Here is a 21,368-nt window from a genome sequence, read left to right as displayed (position 1 = left end):
TATTTGTTTACTTTATTTATTAATTTGATTCAGTATGTGTAATCTCAGAAAGTAGAGAGGTCTGGGTCGGTGCATGTTCATCTCCCATACACAACCACTGCAGAGTAAGTGTCAGTACTGTGTCCACGCTATGTGCAGTCAACTAGTTCTCTAGTTATTCTTATCCGCATTTCTTGAAACTGCACTGTTGGTTAGGGGGCTTGTAAGTAAGCATTTCACTGTAAGGTCTATTTGGTGCCTGTGACTAATATACACTTCTCAAAAAAATAAAGGGAACACTTAAACAACACAATGTAACTCCAAGTCAATCACACTTCTGTGAAATCAAACTGTCCACTTAGGAAGCAACACTGATTGACAATAAATTTCACATGCTGTTGTGCAAATGGAATAGACAACAGGTGGAAATTATAGGCAATTAGCAAGACACCCCCAATAAAGGAGTGGTTCTGCAGGTGGGGACCACAGACCACTTCTCAGTTCCTATGCTTCCTGGCTGATGTTTTGGTCACTTTTGAATGCTGGCGGTGCTTTCACTCTAGTGGTAGCATGAGACGGAGTGTACAACCCACACAAGTGGCTCAGGTAGTGCAGCTCATCCAGGATGGCACATCAATGCGAGCTGTGGCAAGAAGGTTTGCTGTGTCTGTCAGCGTAGTGTCCAGAGCATGGAGGCGCTACCAGGAGACAGGCCAGTACATCAGGAGACGTGGAGGAGGCCGTAGGAGGGCAACAACCCAGCAGCAGGACCGCTACCTCTGCCTTTGTGCAAGGAGGAGCAGGAGGAGCACTGCCAGAGCCCTGCAAAATGACCTCCAGCAGGCCACAAATGTGCGTGTGTCTGCTCAAACGGTCAGAAACAGACTCCATGAGGGTGGTATGAGGGCCCGACGTCCACAGGTGGGGGTTGTGCTTACAGCCCAACACCGTGCAGGACGTTTGGCATTTGCCAGAGAACACCAAGATTGGCAAATTCGCCACTGGCGCCCTGTGCTCTTCACAGATGAAAGCAGGTTCACACTGAGCACGTGACAGACGTGACAGAGTCTGGAGACGCTGTGGAGAACGTTCTGCTGCCTGCAACATCCTCCAGCATGACCGGTTTGGCGGTGGGTCAGTCATGGTGTGGGGTGGCATTTCTTTGGGGGGGCCGCACAGCCCTCCATGTGCTCGCCAGAGGTAGCCTGACTGCCATTAGGTACCGAGATGAGATCCTCAGACCCCTTGTGAGACCATATGCTGGTGCGGTTGGCCCTGGGTTCCTCCTAATGCAAATCAATGCTAGACCTCATGTGGCTGGAGTGTGTCAGCAGTTCCTGCAAGAGGAAGGCATTGATGCTATGGACTGGCCCGCCCGTTCCCCAGACCTGAATACAATTGAGCACATCTGGGACATCATGTCTCGCTTCATCCACCAACGCCACGTTGCACCACAGACTGTCCAGGAGTTGGCGGATGCTTTAGTCCAGGTCTGGGAGGAGATCCCTCAGGAGACCATCCGCCACCTCATCAAGAGCATGCCCAGGCGTTGTAGGGAGGTCATACAGGCACGTGGAGGCCACACACACTACTGAGCCTCATTTTGACTTGTTTTAAGGACATTACATCAAAGTTGGATCAGCCTGTAGTGTAGTTTTCCACTTTAATTTTGAGTGCGACTCCAAATCCAGACCTCCATGGGTTGATAAATTGGATTTCCATTGATTATTTGTGTGTGATTTTGTTGTCAGCACATTCAACTATGTAAAGAAAAAAGTATTTAATAAGATTATTTCATTCAGATCTAGGATGTGTTATTTTAGTGTTCCCTTTATTTTTTTGAGCAGTGTATTTTGATTTGATTAGTATTTGTGAAGTAAATATAATGCTTATTATTAAGGAGTCTTGTCTAGGGCTGGTTCTACCTTCTGAGATGTAGATGAGACACTTCTAAAGTATACATTAATAATTTGTCCTGGCCAGTGCAATACGCCTACCTAGTTTGTTTGTTTTTAAGCCAAAGGAAAGGAATAGGTTATTCCTCTCAGGGTCAATAAGAGAACAACAAAAAGCACTTGCCATCACTATGTTAATTGAGAATAAAATGAATTTGATCATTTAGGAATCATTATAGTATATTAAAGAGAGAACGTCATTCAACTCTCCATATAATTCTCCAATGAAGTAAATGCAAACCTATACAGTAGCGTGGGTAAAAATCACTGGGGAAGTCCTTCGGAAAAAGCTATATTACAACGTATGTATTGTGATAGTTGCTCTATACGCTGTTACTTCATTTTGCCTTGACAATGTGATATATAGGCCTAAGGCCGAGACAATAAGAAGACACAGTGGCAGAATAAATTCAACCACACCTTTGTTTCATCACAAAACCGGAGAGCAACATCTGTCCGGTGAATTCCACAAAACATATTGCATGTAACAAACAGTTACATGACATACAGCATGGTCAAGCAAGTTCATGTTTCCAACATTTTCGGACTAATAAATAACTATTGATTTAGAACCACGGAGAGTTACCGCAAGTGTCAAAGAAAACAGGAGCTGCCTCCACTATTCCAGCACCATTTTAATGTAAACATTATCCAACTCACCTATGCTTAGTCTAATAGTGACAACTAAAAGATACTCAAAACAATCGAAACGGTCTACGACTGTCATACAGTACACAGTTTTTGTTGTCCTAGGCTACCTGGCTAAATTGCTTGCTCACCTAACTTCATGGGCAACGATGCACCAGGCCAGCTAGTCAACATTAGCATACTACATGTTGAACTGCCATCCTCTCATGGTTGGATCAGAATCGCTATTATAATAATAATTGGTGAGTACGGAGAATTAAGTAAAACCACAAGTCCAAATCCCCATCTCCATCCATGGCTAATTTAGGAAAGGTCTGATTTTAGCAAGCTGGCCACCGGAGGACAACACAATTATTTTATTTTTTCCGTCAATGATGTTTGGCTTCTGATGTGATTGGTCTGAAGCCAAATCCAAACTGGCTTCCCTTGACACGTTTTCGGTGCGCCAGGACCATTTACAGCTGAGCGCACTCAGTTTAGCTCAACGCTGAATGGCTATTATATATTTTCAAAAATTATCAAGGGAGGTCAAATGCTCAGACACCCCTTGACTTTTTCCACATTGTTGTGTTAAAGCCTGCATTTAAAATGCCGATTTTTGTCGTCACTGGCCTACACACAATACCCCGTAATGTTAAAGTAGAATTGTTTAGACATTTTTACACATTTATTTAAAAAAATGAAATTTCTAAGTATTCAACCCCTTTCTTAAAGCAAGCCTAAATAAGTTCAGTAGTAAAAATGTGCTTAACAAGTCACAGAATTTGCATGGACTCCCTGTGTGCAATAGTGTATAACATGATTTTTGAATGACGACCTAATCTCTGTGTCCCACATATACAAGGATCTGTAAGGTCCCTCAGTCATGCAGTGCATTTCAAAAACAGATTCAACCAAAGACCAGGGAGGTTTTTCCCAATGCCTCGCAAAGAAGGGCACCGATTGGTAGATGGGTAAAAAAAAAGAAAAAAAAGACATTGAATATCCCTTACAGGCATCCTTCCTAACTTAGTTGCCGGAGAGGAAGGAAACCACTCAGTGATTTCATCATGAGGCCAATGGTGACTTTAAAAAACAGTTTAATGGCTGTGATAGGAGAAAACTGAGGATGGATCAGCAACATTGAAGTTACTCCACAATACTAGACTAATTGACAGAAATAAAAGCCTTTACAAAATACAAACATTCCAAAACCTGTTTCCTTTTTGCAACAAGGCAAAATTAATACTGCAAAAAAATAATAATATGTGGCAACGCAATTCACTTTCTGTCCTTAATACAAAGTGTTATGTTTGGGGCAAATCCAATACATTACTGAGTATCACTCTCCATATTTTCAAGCATAGTGGTGGCTGCATCATGTTATGGGTATGCTTGTAATCATTAAGGACTGGAGAGTTTCAGGATAAAAAAAAGAAACAGAAGGCAGCAGGCAAAATCCTAGAGGAAAACCTGGTTCAGTCTGCTTTCCACCAGACACTGGGAGAGGTTATTGTCACCTTTCAGCAGGTGACAATAATATACACTGGAGTTGCTTACCAAGATGACATTGAAATTTCCTGAGTGGCCAAGTTAGTTCTGACTTAAATTGGCTTGAAAATCTATGTCAGGACATGAAAATGGTTGTCTAGCAATGATCAACAACCAATTTGGCAGAGCTTGAAGAATTTTAAAAAGATTGGGCAAATATAGTACAACTCAGGCGTGCAAAGCTCTTAGCTGTAAATCGTTGCCAAAATGTGATTTTAACATGTATTGACTCAGGGGTGTGAATACTTATGTAAATTCGATATTTCTGTATTTCACTTTCAATAAATTTGCTAATATTTCTATTTGACATTAAGGGTATTGTATGTAAATGAGTGAGAAAATCTATTTAATCCATTTTGAATTCAGACTAACAAAAAAATGTGGAGTAAATCAAGGGGTATGAGTACTTTCGGAAGGCACGATAAATGTCCCTGTTATCATACCTTAATTCAGGCAAAATTAAATATAAAAATATATTTTTAAAAGGAGAGAGCGCAACGGAAATAAAAGTACTGTGGGTACAATTTCAGCGTCTTAGGCTGTATGACATTTGAGCTCTTTTTCCCCACATATGGGCCATTTAAACATTTTCCCACCCACTCAGGCCTTTATAGCAAATCGGCTGAGGAGCATTAAAAAAATAATTGTCCAGATCATAGCAATCATGTTGTCCTGTTTCCTGGTCAGCATGTTACTTAAACAAATAGATAATGGCTATAGCTAATGGGTTGTCATTTAGGCTACATAGCCAACAGACATTAGTGTTATTCATTTAGATAATCACAGCACCACACAGGTGATCTATCTTTTCAATTAGCGTGTAAATGAAGGGATTAACACAAACAGTGCATTTGGAAAGTATTCAGACCTCTTAACTTTTTCCACATTTTAGAATACGGCTGTAATGTATTAAATAAAAATGTTCCTCTTCAAATCAACAAACAATACCCCATGATGACAAAGCGAAAAACAGGTTTTTAGAAACATTTACAAATGTACTAAAAATTAAAAAAATACAAATATCTCTACATATGCATCTTGACCATTTGCCATTGAGACCATAAATTGAGCTCAGGCGGATCCTGTTTCCATTGATCATCTTGAGATGTTTCTACAGGTTAATTGGAGTCCCCCTGTGGTAAATTCAATTGATTGCACATGATTTGGAAATGCACACACCTGTCTATATAAGGTCCCACAGTGCATGTCAGAGAAAAAAACCAAGCCAAGAGTTCCGAGACAGGATTGTGTCGAGGCACAGATCGGGTGAAGAATACCAAAATATTTCTGTAGCATTGAAGGTCCCCAAGAACACAATCAGTCTTAAACGGAAGAAGTTTAGAACCTCCAAGACTCTTTCTAAAGCTGGCCAACTGGCCAAACTGAGCAATCAGGGTAGAAGGGCCTGAGGAAACAGTCTGAATACTTATGTAAAATGTCATATTTCCGTTTACATACATACATACATACATACATAACATAGCAAACATTTCTAAAAACCTGTTTTTGCTGTGTCATTATGGGGTATTGTGTGTAGATTGATGAAAAAACAACAATTGAATCAATTTTAGAATAAGGCTGTAATGTAAAGAAAATGTGGAAAAAGTCAAGAGGTCTGAATACTTTCCGAAAGGCACTGGAATTCTGTCACTATGTATTGATTAAGCTATTCACTTTCTGTATAATAGGAGATATTTAAACCCAGACAGCTTTTAGGGAAACACTTGTGACCTTCTCTCGTTGGGTTAAGCCCCCGAAGAAGAGTAGCCAGCAGTTAAAGCTTACATTTTTCTGCATCGGTAGGCTTACTTTGTCTGGGGTAGAAAGTTAGGCCTAACTTTTGAAAGTACCGTACCATGCTCAGGTTCCTTATGACGCCTCAGATTTAATTATTTGCAAAATAGTGAGTTTCTTTGCAAACAAGACACACTGATTTGGCATTGGAGAAATATGATGAGATGAACACACAGGCCTCGGTCCATTTTTTTGCCTGTAATTTTGGTAATTTGTGTGGTATTAAAAAAAGATTCTGCTAATATCTAAAATGACAAGGCCTCCCGAGTGGCACAGTGGTCTAAGGCACTGCATCGCAGTGCTAGCTGTGCCACTAGAGATTCTGGGTTCGAGTCCAGGCTCTGTCACAGCCGGCCGCAACCGGGAGACCCATGGGGCGGCGCACAATTGGCCCAGCGTCGTCCGGGTTAGGGGAGGGTTTGGCTGGCAGGGATGTCCGCGCACTAGTGACTCCTGTGGCGGGCCGGGCGCAGTGCACGCTGACATGGTTGCCAGGTGTATGGTGTGTCCTCTGACACATTTGTGCGGCTGGCGTCTGGGTTAAGTGGGCATTGTGTCAAGAAGCAGTCTGGTTTGGTTGGGTTGTGTTTCGGAGGATGCACGGCTCTCGACCTGTGCCTCTCGAGTCCGTACGGGAGTTGCAGCGATGAGACAATTGGATACCATGAAAAAGGGGTGAAAAACGTATTTTTTTTTTTTTTACAAAAAAATGACATACAATTGCATGACATTTTTATACCTGCAAATATGATAATTTCATGCAATGCTTGAAACTATAAAGGAGATCTTCCCACCCCTACTCGTCTGCAAACCCACAACCTTTGACCCACACTCCCAGTAATACCTATACCCCGGTATGGTACAGAAACGGTATGAGATATGAACATCTGGCTGCCAAACCCTAGTTATTACAGCAGTATCCTGATTGAGTCACCAATTTTTAGTTGGGGTGGGTTGTAATCATAGCTGGTTTTGTGATCAAAGCTGCTGCTAGTGCATGAGAGGAACACGCTGTAGTTGTCTCCAATCTGATTCACCCATGAGATGAAATAGAACAAGGAACAGACAGTGATGTTCAAGCATGTTCACACAAAGCAGCCAACGATTCTGAGGTTATGGAGATTCTCGATATTCATTATATCTAATAAGTAAGGCACTGACATACGGTAGGACTTATGAAAGGCATGTCTCATTTCAAAAAGAGAAATACTAAAAAGAGATTTTCTTCCTAGAAAATACCTTTGGGATACAGTTTGTTATTTCTAATAATTAACATCGTTCTACATGACAGTGATACCATGGAAAGGTTGCTAAGGGTCAGCCCATGGGTAACAACCGTGCTGAAACATTTCTGGAGGGAGATATAGGGGGCAGATCAAAGACATACTGCACCCAAAGAATAAACTCTCATCACCTGACTCCATACAGTATGATGTATCTGACATTGCCTACTGTATTAAATACAAAGACAAATAAAGAGACAAGGATTCCTGCACAGTAAAACCTTCAGTTAGATCCAGATTCATTACCTGCTTCAGTGAGCAGATGACACCAGCGGAAGAGAGTCCTGCTATGGCACAGAAATTAACCTTAAATCAAGTGTGAACTCAAATTGACCCAACTGCCATCGTCACCTCGACCACTGTTTTTCAGTCAGTCACTCACGGAAAAAGGACCGTCTCTAAAGGATGACTGGCAATTACCATAAATAAAACAACGACCCTGCTAGATTTCCTGTGCTTGAATGAACCGACAGGAATCTGTGTGTTGTTTAACAAGCTGTCTCGCCCTGTCACTGTTTGTTTGTGTTGGCAGAGTTGTTTCCTTTGCCTGGAAAAGCCTACGTTTGGGAAAAGAGGGATGAATTCTCTATCATCAGCTTATTCTCCAAGTACCCAGAGCTCGCGGAATACGAATGAGCTTTTACATAACTCTCATACCTCATTCTCATGGCCGAGATATGCTACAATCGCGGAGGTGAAGTCAAACAGAGTATGTCCTTGCTGCAAGAAATACATTAAACTGAATGAATAGAGAAGGTTGAGGAATCTAGGACTGTTCAGCATTTGGTTATATAGCTAAAATTCCGATAAATTGCCTCAGCATTTGATTATATATATATATATATATATATATATATATATATATATATATATATAAAAAATACTTCCTTCAAATAGCCCCTCTGAAAAAGCCCCTCTCAATCCACTTTCCTAAAGCTTCTCCAGTGCATTGGACTATTAACCAGCCAGTGGACATCCCGCTGACATGAAAGCAGGGCACGCCGTTAGACCAGGACACACCACTTTCACCCTCTCCACAGGCTACTTACGTGGTCTGTAGGCCCCCTAATTGAAATGAAAGATTTTGAAGTTGTCACAGGTCAGAGGAAAGCCCTGCAATAATCCTCCCTATAAGTGCTGAGATGAGTGAAAACTGCCGTATCAAAACAACGGAGCTCTGATAACAGAAGGCTGTGATATATCCATGAGCAGCGTCACACAGCTAGTGATGAAGTGTGAATCTAGCCCTAATTGCTCCTATTACGTTTACGATATTTCAAATCAAAGTTCATTTGTCACGTGCACCCAATACAACCTTACAATGAAAAAGTTACTTACAGGCTCCAACCAATAGTGTGAAAAAAAGGTGTGTGTGTGTCTAGGTAAGTAAAGAAATAAAACAGTAAAAAGACATTTGAAAATAAGAGTAGCAAGGCTATATACAGACACCGGTTAGTCAGGCTTATTGAGGTAGTATGTACATGTAGGTATGGTTAAAGTGACTATGCATATATGATGAACAGAGAGTAGCAGTAGCGTAAAAAGAGGGGTTGGCGGGTGGTGGGACACAATGCAGATAGCCTGGTTAGCCAATGTGCGGGAGCACTGGTTGGTCGGGCCAATTGAGGTAGTATGTACATGAATGTATAGTTAAAGTGACTATGTATATAAGATAAACAGAGAGTAGCAGCAGCGTAAAAGAGGGGTTGGGTGGGGGCACACAATGCAAATAGTCTGGGTATCCATTTGGTTACCTGTTCAGGAGTCTTATGGCTTGGGGGTAAAAACTGTTGAGAAGCCTTTTTGTCCTAGACTTGGCACTCCGGTACCGCTTGCCATGCGGTAGTAGAGAACAGTCCATGACTGGGTGGCTGGGATCTTTGACAATTTTTAGGGCCTTCCTCTGACACCGCCTGGTGTAGAGGTCCTGGATGGCAGGCAGCTTTGCCCCAGTGATGTACTGGGCCGTACACACTACCTTCTGAAGTGCCTTGCGGTCAGAGGCCGAGCAATTGCCGTACCAGGCAGTGATGAAACCAGTCAGGATGCTCTCGACGTTGCAGCTGTAGAACCTTTTGAGGATCTCAGGACCCGTGCCAAATATTTTTAGTTTCCCCGAGGGGGAATAGGCTTTGTCGTGCCCTCTTCACGACTGTCTTGGTGTTTGGACCATTCTAGTTTGTTGTTAATGTGGACACCAAAGAATTTGAAGCTCTCAACCTGCTCCACTACAGCCCCGTCGATGAGAATGGGGACGTGCTCGGTGCTCCTTTTCCTGTAGTCCACAATCATCTCCTTAGTCTTGGTTACGTTGAGGGATAGGTTGTTATTCTGGCACCACACGGCCAGGTCTCTGACCTCCTCCCTATAGGCTGTCTCGTCGTTGATCAGGCCTACCACTGTTGTGTTGTCAGCAAACTTGATGGTGTTGGAGTCGTGCCTGGCCATACAGTCGTGGGTGAACAGGGAGTACAGGAGGGGACTGAGCACGCACCCCTGGGGAGCTCCAGTGTTGAGGGTCAGCGTGGCAGATGTGTTGCTACCTACCCTCACCACCTGGAGGCGGCCTGTCAGGAAGTCCAGGATCCAGTTGCAGAGGGAGGTGTTTAGTCCCAGGTTCCTTAGTGATGAGCTTTGAGGGTACTATGGTGTTGAACGCTGAGCTGTAGTCAATGAATAGCATTCTCACATAGGTGTTCCTTTTGTCCAGGTGGGAAAGGGCAGTGTGGAGTGCAATAGAGATTGCATCATCTGTGGATCTGTTTGGGCGGTATGCACATTGGAGTGGGTCTAGGGTTTCTGGGATAATGGTGTTGATGTGAGCCATTACCAGCCTTTCAAAGCACTTCATGGCTACGGACATGAGTGCTACGGGTCTGTAGTCATTTAGGCAGGTTGCCTTTGTGTTCTTGGGCACAGGGACTATGGTGGTCTGCTTGAAGCATGTTGGTATTAGACTCAATCAGGGACATGTTGAAAATGTCAGTGAAGACACCTGCCAGTTGGTCAGCACATGCCCAGAGCACATGTCCTGGTAATCCGTCTGGTCCTGCAGCCTTGTGTATGTTGATCTGTTTAAAGGTCTTACTCACGTCGGCTACGGAGAGCGTGATCACACAGTCGTCCGAACAGCTGATGCTCTCATGCATGCCTCAGTGTTGCTTGCCTCAAAGCGAGCATAAAAGGCATTTAGCTCGTCTGGTAGGCTCGTGTCACTGGGCAGCTCGCGGTTGTGCTTCCCTTTGTAGTCTAATAGTTTGCAAGCTCTTAGTTATGCAATTGGATTTAAAGCCATAAGACTGCATCTCTCTGCTAATAGGTTCTATTTGAATAGGCAAAAGACTAGTTTTTGTGTGTCAGGTTTATTTCAGTACCACAGTTTGTTTAGGCCTGAGCAGTTCTGGTAGTCCGCAGACCACAGGCTACTGGGGAACCTCCATCTGTCTAGACAGGGGGAAGACAGTGGGTACTTAAAAGGAAAATTACACCCAAAAACTATTAGTCCATTGTTGACATAAGCAACACAATTTGGGACTGTCAGTAGGGTTGCACATTGTGGGGAAAATTCAGAGGTGGAAACTTTCCGTGGGAATAGATGGGAATTAACAGAAATATATGCAAATGAATATTAATAACATTTAAATGTTTTTTTGCATTGGACATATTTACCATATATGGAGACAGAAACAAACATTTTACCTTATAAGTAGACATAATAATTTGCAATTTAATCCTTCCAATAGAAATAAAAAAACAATTTAGTTACAAATTGAACTTTAATTAAATGAGTTGACTCTTCACATGGGATGATTTCACTGAACAACAAAAGGGAATATTGAATGATCCCCAATGATCCATCGCATCTCCCAAAAATGTTTTAAACATACATCTGTAAAATGATAGTCTAGAAACTAAAGCTTTGATTGTCTTCCTCTCAGGCTTCCATGTCTTCTCCCTGGACCTCCTCAATGTCCACCTCTTGATGCCTCAGAGTCTGATGTTCATCTTCACTGTCACTTTCCAACCTTGTTGAGGATGGCTTCTTGTCAGGCTCAAAAAGCCTCAAATTTGCCCACCAATTTTTCAACCCCTGTATTGGTCAGCCTGTTGCGTGCTTCGGTGTATGTGTTCCCAACAAGGACCAGTTGCGCTCTGAGGCGGCTGATGTTGGTGGGATTTGGAGGATGATGATGATGGAGGAAACAGGGGAAAGAGCCTCAGATCCACAAAGTCCCTTCCACCAGGTGGCTGATGAGATATGTTGGCACAACTGCCATATTGCATCTCCATCCCAAAGCCCTTGCTTGGAAGTGTACATCGCCAGACTGCCAAGAACCTTGCCCTCATCCAAGCCAAGGTGGCAAGACAAGGTAGTGATGACACCATAGGCCTGGTTGATCTCTGCACCAGACAGGATGCTCTTGCCTGCATACTTGGGGTCCAACATGTACGCTGCGGCATGTATGGGCTTCAGGCAGAAGGCTTCACGCTTTATGATGTTTTTCAGAACTGCAGTTTCCTCTCCTTGGGGCAACAGTGAAGTGGACAGGGCAATATGGATTTCTTCTCTTACATCTGCAAGCAGAGTCTGAACATCAGACAGGATGGCATCGTCTCCCTCAATCTGTGCAATGGAAACAGGTTTCAGGAGTTTCAGGCTGCTTACCACTCTATCCCCCAAATACATAATCCAGGAGGATCCTCTTGATGGGGCTTTCCATATCAGCAGACTGTGATAGGGCCATTTCTTGGAAAGACTCCTTCCCCTTCAGGAGACTGTCAAACATGATGACAACATCACCCCAATGGGTGTTGCTGGGCAGATTCAATGTGGTGCTCTTATTCTTCTCACTTTGCTTGGTGAGGTAGATTGCTGCTACAACTTGATGACCCTTCACATACCTAACCATTTCCTTGGCTCCCTTGTAGAGTGTGTTCATTGTTTTCAGTGCCATGATGTCCTTGGGGAGCAGATTCAATGCATGAGCTGCACAGCCAATGCGTGTGCTGTGAGGGTAGGACTCCTCCACTTTAGACCAAGCAGCCTTCATGTTCGCAGCATTGTCTGTCACCAGTGCAAATACCTTCTGTGGTCCAAGGTCATTGATCACTGCCTTCAGTTCATCTGCAATGTAGAGACCGGTGTGTCTGTTGTCCCTTGTGTCTGTTCTCTTGTAGAATACTGGTTGAGATGACGTAGTTAATTATTCCTTGCCCACGAACATTCGACCACCCATCAGAGATGATTGCGATACAGTCTGCATTCTCTCTGATTTGCTTGACCTTCACTTGAACTTCTGATTCCAGGAGGACCATGAGCTGTTGCTATCGATAAGGTGTTTGATTCATCATTTTCAACACGAATAGAAGTAGAGGGACTTTTGTCAGAGGTTGCTTGTTGTGAGCGCTGAGGAAACTTTATGCACTTGGCCAGATGACTCTGCATCTTTGTTGCATTCTTCACATATGATTTGGCACAGTATTTGCGAAAGTACACAGCTACTCCTTCTACATTAGCTGCAGTGAAATGTCTCCACATATCAGATAGTGCCCGTGGCATTTTCCTGTAAAGATTAGAAAAAAATAAGTAAAAAAAAAAATGTAAAAAACAATACCATGTACAGATAAATAGTGAAGCAGTTAGATTAAACAACTCATTATGTAAGATAAATATTTTTAAATGAAATATGTATGAAACAGGTGAATTAACACTCCTTAGTTAGCAGGCTCAAGCAAGCTAAAACCCACATGGTAGCAAAAACTAACTCGCAGAAATTGTTAAGTTAGAAATTATTTAAACACTTTGCTGTAGGCTACTATTTAACAAAAAAGTATGTCATAAAATATATTCACCCCACGCAGTATTGTAATCAAAATACCAGAAAGCATGTAGTCCTTGGCTCAGACAGTGTAGTAGTGTGGGCTCAATAGCATCTCATTAGTGTGCAAGATCTTGAGAATCAGCTGCACATGTGACAGAAGAATGCACTGTGCATGCAGAGGGTTGCAATTCCATTAAATTGGGGATAGTTTAACTAAAATATGCCACAAGACCTAGAATTGCCTTGTGTATCCCACAAAAAAAGTTCACTGTTATAAGCTAACTTTGATGAATTTAAGCAAAATTCCCGGGCTTATTAACTTCCTATGGAAAATTTCCTGAAATTTACCAGAAAGTTTCCGACCCTATTGCATCATATAATTTTCCGACCGTTTTGCATCATATAATGCAAAACGCAGCATCATATGATGCAAAAATGCATCATATGGGGAGGATTTCTGTATTTTGAAAGCAAAATATGTTGGGACTATGCCAACAATACAAATGAAACAAATACAAAAATATAGTTTTGGGGTGGAATTTTCCTTTAAGAGACCCAGCCTGGAGGAGGGGGACAGGACACAATCTGCTGCTCCCCACCTGTTCTAAAGCCGGGGTGGAGGGGGTCTTTCTCCTCTCTCACACACCCAGCTGAGAGGACTGTCGTCTGGCCAAGGTAGCATCATCGCTCTCAGCCCCTTACTGAAGGCCGAGTGATCCATAACGTGCCTAGGGTGATGTCTGCGCGCACACACACTCGCCTTGATGAACAAACTGAACACCTGCTTCCTGTCTGCACTACACATGCTCAGTAGGCCCACTGAGGAGCACTGTCACTGTGTATATGCCTTGTTTGTGGATCATTGGGTCCAGTCTGGCAGTTTAAGTAGCTCTTGTTTTGTAGCCTACAAATGAAGATCATTCATGCTACTATACAAACTAGAGGCTAATCATTTAAGCGTCTAGGCATACTGTAGAATAAGAAACAAGGGATCTACAACCACATCATAACACATTTGCCTTGAAAGATTTCTGTTCCCAGTAACTATGTTCCCATCCAGTTTATGCGAGCAAAGTCCAACCGTATAAAGAAAATATATCCCGACAGCTGTGATGGAAACAGGAAGTTTCGGTACAAATGTATAAATGCTGACAGATAATTTGTTTGTTCAACACGGTGGGATCTTTGTGTCATTAAAATTAATTACTTCAAGGCACGGTGGTGGAAACGCCTTTATGCTTAAATATTGATATAATAACCATCAAATCACAGTAAACTTGAAGTCACGCGATGATATGGGTGTGTGTGGTCCTCCTACTACAATTTGGGAAACTACAGTTTATTAGGCTACAGATGAAATAACAGGTTGGTGAAAGTGCACGGTGATCTTGATGCTCCTTTCCAATAAATATCGAGGGTCTTAATCTGGTGACATGATGATCGATGCTTGACTACCCTTTGACAAATAATCTAGCTCTTATCCATAATATTCTCATCATGGAGACTAGCCAACCCGCACTGCATCTTCGAGCTGTTGGCTAGAGCGCATGTGCCAAGACCAGAGTAGGCACATTTGCTATTTAACACAACAGTTTGTGACAAAACTATCCGTAGAGTTCAACATGCAATTGGAACACACTGCATTTCAGATTTTTATTCACAACTTAAGTGAAAAAGTAGTTTGTGTGCACTACATCAGGCACAGCCTTTTATCCACAACAAGTAAATATGGAAACATCTCTGGTATTGCTTTTATGCAGATTTTAGAATATTTGCATGAAAATCTATTAATTGGATGGAAACCTAGCTAGTGATGTCTAAATAAAATCTGCCAGACATCAACAGATTGTGATCTATCAAATTAAGAAAATATATTTTAAAAAGGGCAGTGGCATACAAACACAACCCACATGGAATTACTTATGAGAATAAAAACCACATTCATTACCCATGTAACAGGCAGAAAGATGAATGACATGGATGAAGCCAATTAGAGGCACTGAGTGCAACACGGTAAAACCCACAAATCACAGGCTTCTCCATGGGCTCCTGGGCTGTTAGACTGCACCTCTGTGAGTGGAGCAGTTCAGTAACAGACCAGGCCCCAGTAAGAGGCCTCACCGAGTCTGAGGGGTCAGTCCAATACAAACAGCATAGCCCTGGGCAGTAGGGAGTCATGGATGGGGAGTCATGGGACTTATGAGAGGGTAAGGTCAGTATCCTGCCGAAGGAAGATGCAAGGTAGAGACATGACACTGTTGGTACATATCTATCGGGGAAAAAATGAACTGATGTGAGAGGAAGCTGAGTAAAAATAGGGCATTTAGCAGAAAAACACATTGCTGGTTTGTAGGCTTATAATATAGTGTTGTTGCTCTCCTCTGTCAGTAATCATGCCAACTATGAGTTAGGTTGTGTGGGAAGGAGTCCCTGAGGACCCATGCCGAATGGCATGAAAATTCACAGCAGGCGTTCTACTGCAAAACATTACTCCCCCTTTCCCTACAGGGCGACTAATCCAAACAAAGCAATAAGCACAGATATGGTAATAGCTATACCAAGAAGAACACAGGAGGAAGTTTCAAAACACAGCCATATCAATAACAAACCAAAACGCAGCCATATCAGTAACAAACCAAAACGCAGCCATATCAGTAACAAACCAAAACGCAGCCATATCAATAAGATGTTTGCGGAAAATATTTTTGATTTCTACAGGTTCGTTTTGGGGGAGGGTTTCTGCTCACATGGATGGCTGAGTCATGCTCTTTGAAAACATGACTGGAGGAGATGAGTCACAGTAATACATATCACCATCTCACATCTGATGCAATTGACACACACACACTCCCTCCCTCTTTCACGCACGCATGCGCCTGCCTACACGCACCTACACAAGCACCCTTTCACTCTCTCTGAACAGAGGGGCTAATTATGCCTGCTTATTGCTCACCAGAACAGGTTGTTAGCCTCTTGTGAAATATTTTAATAGCTAGTTCTTCCCAGATCACATTACAGTTCAAAGCCTAGGCCCGGGACTCAGGTGCAGGATGGCTACACCTCTCCCTGTCTGGCATGGCACTGATTAGCTGATCTCTACATCATGATGTGCAGTTGTTGCCAAATTGATTGAAGCTGTCCAGTCACGTGTGGTGCTGAAATTACAGAAAGCATGTAAACCCAGAAGCATGAATGGGGACTCTCTCATGCTTCCAATGTGCTAGCTCACTTGTCATTTTCTGCCTACACAAAATACAGACAAACTCAGAAACATGAGGCAGGCAGACGCCCCCTTCCCTGTCGCTAACACAGGCTTCAGATCCCACACAACCAGGCCAGATGCAACATGCTGGGATAGGGGGAGATATCAACTTTCAATCTCAGCCAACAGTCTGATCAAATATTCATGACTCTGTTGTTTGGAAATGACAATGGCAACATTCATCATCTGCTCCTTCTCCATCAGAGACCTGGTTTGTGATGTTTGAATTGGCAAAACAACGGATAAGGTACTGCAGATAACACAGTCCTTCCGTTCAACACTAAATGAGCTCTCAGCTCCTCTACTAAGACATTCAATATTGTTTACCAATGCTATCAACAAGATCTCTCGCCATTTTGAATTATTGGGAAGGTCAATACATCTGAGATGATGCATATAGGCTACTGCCTACTGGCATCCAAAAAAGATCAAACTGGTTGAAACATAAGCAGATAACCTTTCATTCAACATAAAGTCAAAAACAATTATAGCTGGCATTTCAAAGGCCTACTGGTGTTTGCTGCAGGCTGCCCTTAGTGTAATGGACCAACTGTAAATCATGAGTTTAAAATTAGTCAAAATAATAAAATAGCTTGAGTTTAGACTAAAAGTGAAGTAGTGCATATACTGCATTGTGCTCAATAGCACTGACAATAGAAACAAAACAGCTTCTGAACATTGATTCAACAGGTTCAACGGCTTACATTATGCAGAATCCACATACTTTTCAATACAGCATGGGTGTTCTTAGGCATCTTGATTTGGCTTAGAGATATCATCTTCATTTGCTGGATTACACATGGATACAAGCCCCCATAAAAGACCAATGAATAGGCCTATCACACGTAGTAGAAACAATGGACCATGAATGATGCCTACCATGGACAGACAAATACCTACAGTATACATTTCTTTCAATAAGGCAGAACACTACACACTCCAGCTATAATCCACTAATTATGTAAACCACTGTGCCAGGTGTGTGACTGCAAGCATCAAATATTTTAAGGCATATAGAGAGATAGAGATATCTAAACCACATTTAAATCAGACATCTTAGAAGAACCAGCTGATGTAACCGATGCTGGTTTTCTTCAAAAGGCTATAGCATTCAACCTAAATATATCCAAAGAGCGCAAAGTGGTAAACTGTGCAGGCGGCGCATGGGCACTAATCAACTACACAATGCAGCCGCTGGTGTTGTATGGTGAGGAGTGTGTTTGTCAGGGCGTAAATCTCTGCCACGTACCTTCAGTGTCGCACTCACCGACGGATCGCTGCACAATAACTAATACTGATCTAACGAACACGCAACGTAACTAAATAGATCCTTTACGCTTTAAGATAAGAGAACAGTCTGTTGACAGGCCAAGTCACTACAAGTTATTCGAATGAACCAATAGCCTACATATTAATGTCTCCAACATCAATTCTCCAATGCTTCCCATCAAACATTTTAGGTTAACGACGGGTTTTTCGCCTTCCGGTGTGATACACGTTGTTTTTATAGCGGTTTACTTAACTAACGTAGTGGCTGTTCACTGCAGTAGGGTACTATCAAAACAGTAAATCCGCCCACTTTTTAAAGACAACTTCAAAATCAGCCGCCGCTAACCTCATAATTAGCTTGCACATTTTTCCATATTTAATCATATTAATAAACCGAGATTGGATTAAATTCCTAATGTTAATGTGGCTCACCTCTTAAATGCTTCTTAACGCTGGCGTCCGGTCGGGATGATGCTGCTTATTTTTGCATCAGTCACAAGAAACAAGAGGAACTCCCTGCACAGGCGCCGTCTGTAAATAAAACACCTGCCCAAGATAAGAGAACGAACGTGTTTCAGTATAGACCCGCTTTTAATGTTTTGACTGAATTTTTACATTAAGGAATATTATTCAATATTATAGGCTATGGCGGTCCACTTCTTTCACACCTTCATGAACATGTGGAATCATTAGACTACACACGTTTAAATGTGTTAATATGACATAACACTGGCCTGTACTTAACTCGGTTTTAATAATAGGAATTTAGAAATATCCTATTCGTAGTATACTGTATGTTTGGAAGGTAAACGTTTTACAAGTGTAGATGCATCTAATCATGCTTAGACCACTGCCACACTCGGAAGTTGAATAGGACTACTCATTGAAGAAGCATCATCGCCACCTGCTGGATAATCATTTTTGCGCCAGACCTGCGTTGGAAGTGACTTGCGCAGACAATGTTTAGCCTAGTAGGCTAAAGACGTCCAGTAAAATTAGAAATCTATGTCAAAATACTGTCAAAGGTTACATTGATAGAAACATCATGCGATAATTACTTATATCGAGAATAGGAAGCAGATCATATAATCTCATGGCCATTTAAACGCGGTACTGACAACAAAATGGTTCAACAGCATATGGTTGTCTTCATAGAGATAGATAGAGGACTCATCTTTTATGTGCTATTACAGCGTCTGGGACAACATGGGTAGTGCCATTGATGCTTCAACCTATAGGAATCCCCACACAGTTGACTACTTTGACTACTGTAAAATGGCGGAAGCATGGTGGAAGCTCTCAATGGCGCTGCCCATGCTAGAATAGAATTTGGACCACTAGAGGCCTCTATCATTCTTTATGGTTGTCCTCTATCCTTATGACCGCATCCACGCCAACAGGCGGTGCTAGACAATCCAGAAACATCGCAGAATGAACGAACAATCTCATTAAGTACCGTCTTGACAGTGCAAGAGTTCTTCGTTTTTTGAATGAGTTATCATTTGCCCGTGCCTGCGCACATGAGGATTCCGCTAAGGTGCTGAAAGGACAGCTCCTCGGAATCAACAGAGCCGACGACAGGTACAGTATGTCTCAGTAGGCCGGTAGCTCTTGCTTGGAAGGGAAAGGTGTTGTTGAATACTCTATAGGCTGCATTCATGTTACCTCGATTGTTCTGGTAACGGAACAAAACTAAGCTGCAATTTGTGTTTTCCATCTCTATAAATAACCATGGACCTTGTAGCCTATTCATGGGTTCTATAAGCACATAGGGAAAATAACAAGCAAAGTCCTTGCACATTATTTTAATGTGCCTCGGTTAGGTACAGTAGGCTACTGTACTGAACCACCGATTCTGCCAAACACTGAAAAAATATCACAGTATATTCCATGTATAGACGGTAACCTTGTGATTTCAGGTCAGATTCATTAAGGAATTCGAACCATTCACAGTGACAACGGCAAGCAATCTTGGTCTTTTTTCTATATGGAGCATCAGTCACAATATCTCTCAGGTCAGACAGCACATGGGAACTAGGCTATCCCCTTCGTTATCTTTGATTTCATTGGTCAAAATATAACCACACAATAGGCTACAGGGGATGGATGCCACAATTGTGAACTGGGTTTCTGTTGTTTTTCTACAGAGAACAAGATCTTGTTGGTGGTATCATCTGTTTGTAGAGATTTGCAGATCCAGATTAGCTAATTTTGGAGTGCCAGCTGTTAATTTCGGCAAGATGCCTATGTAATTCTGTTTAATCCAAATCCTACCTTTTAATCTTATTTGTGTCATTGACCCTCCATAATAATGATGTCATAGGCTACATATATAGGCTATTTTTATGCATAGAGCTCCCTACAAAGGCAAAGTACAGTAACTATGTAACTGCAAAATTTGACTTAAGTCTCTTTCTTTCTAGACAGAAAGCAATTTCTGGAACTTCATAATATAATTTGATTGGCTGTCTGACTTGTTATTGTGTCAAGAAACTAAATACCACATTAAATCAGATAATATACCTTGTCATTTCAACAGATCAAATGTGTTTTTTTACAAAATGTGTACTTACTGCACTTTGCTTATAGGCCTATACGCAGAGGAGCTGTCCTTTTCAGCACCACTGTCGCCTTGTGCACACCTACCCAGTTACACAATACTGTAGTCATGCTATAAGTAGCCTAACGCTCGTCTCCATTTTATCACAGGAATGATAATCAGGATGTTTAAATTAAGACTCCTCAACGCTGTCGCCCCAGCATACTTTTTCTCAGCCACAGCGGTAACCTTCATTTTTCACTTCTGCTTTTTCATCCCAACGATTTTTCAAAGCCCGGGCATCTCACTGAGAGCATCAACTGTGATTCACACCGCCGTTTTCCTATACCTGATGCTGAACGCTTTAGGTAACTATGTCATGACTATAAAGTACCCCGCTGAGAGCGCAAATGAGACCGTGATTCCTGCATGTTCGGCAGATTGCTCAGATAAAATAGACGCCCACTACCTCCTCAACGGTCGCCACTTCTGCAAACTCTGTAAGAAAGTCATACTCAGGAGGGACCACCACTGTTTTTTTACTGGAAACTGCATTGGCAACAAAAACATGCGATACTTCATCATGTTCTGCATATACACGTCATGCACTTGTTTGTACTCCTTGGTTCTTGGTGTGGCCTTTCTAACTGTGGAATACAACATCTCCTTTGAGAACCCATTGACTTTCCTCACCCTTCTGCCCCTCTCTACTGGTTACTTCTTCCTAGGTGAGTTTCACATATAGCACTTTAAAGTTTAGGCAAGGATATTGAGTTTATAAACTTACCAAGCACTCTTCTTTCTCCTCCATTCCCCTCCCTATCTCCCCATCAGGAGTTATCTCAGGTCTGCAGTTCTTCCTGGTGCTGATGCTATATGTGTGGCTGGGCATCGGCTTGGTGTGTGCAGGGTTCTGCTGTCAGCAGGTGCTGCTGGTAGCGCGGGGGCAGACCTACTGCCAGATGAAGCGGGGCCAGCTGGTGGAGAGCTGCAGCTCCTGGAAGGACAACCTGAGTGATGTGTTTGGCTCCCACTGGGCGGTGGGGCTTTTCCTGCCAGTACAGACAGTGGAGGCCTTTTCAGGAGAGGTCGCTGCCCACCACCATAAACATGACTGAGGTTCACCAGGGTAGAGAGAACGTGGACATCATTCACATGAACTACCCCCAGTGGTTCACATAAGGAAGATCTCAATTGCATACTCCTCGCGTCCTCTCTCTTCGTCTCCTTCTCAAAACCCATTGGATGAGAAAGCCAGAGGTCCCGCCCCTTTGACCTTCTCCTCCA

The 21,368-nt window shown here is 42.5% G+C and overlaps 2 protein-coding genes across 9 annotated transcripts in view; one reads left to right on the top strand and one right to left on the bottom strand.

Annotated features, from left to right (window-relative positions):
• LOC115162301 (calcium permeable stress-gated cation channel 1) overlaps nucleotides 1-21,368 on the bottom strand; it is an 83,576-nt gene that overhangs the window by 41,223 nt on the left and 20,985 nt on the right. The window contains exon 1 of one of the 8 annotated variants that reach the window (XM_029713478.1): nucleotides 17,975-18,181. The exons of 6 other annotated variants lie outside the window; for them this stretch is intronic. The gene's annotated coding sequence lies outside the window, so the exon portion shown is untranslated. Of the gene's footprint in view, nucleotides 1-17,522; nucleotides 17,921-17,974; nucleotides 18,182-21,368 lie in introns of those variants that run through there. One more of the 8 variants, XM_029713479.1, reaches the window with a different exon arrangement.
• Nucleotides 18,967-21,288, top strand: zdhhc22 (zDHHC palmitoyltransferase 22). The gene is made up of 3 exons (XM_029713484.1): nucleotides 18,967-19,123; nucleotides 20,252-20,809; nucleotides 20,916-21,288. The coding sequence occupies exons 2-3, from the start codon at nucleotides 20,254-20,256 to the stop codon at nucleotides 21,197-21,199; spliced, it is 840 nt and encodes a 279-aa protein (XP_029569344.1). The 5' UTR covers nucleotides 18,967-19,123; nucleotides 20,252-20,253; the 3' UTR covers nucleotides 21,200-21,288.

This window comes from Salmo trutta, chromosome 25, assembly GCF_901001165.1.
Source record: "Salmo trutta chromosome 25, fSalTru1.1, whole genome shotgun sequence".
In the NCBI taxonomy this organism is placed as follows: Eukaryota; Metazoa; Chordata; class Actinopteri; order Salmoniformes; family Salmonidae; genus Salmo; species Salmo trutta.
The sequence above is the reverse complement of the archived record's forward strand: the minus strand, read 5'-3'. Positions and strand labels throughout refer to the sequence as shown.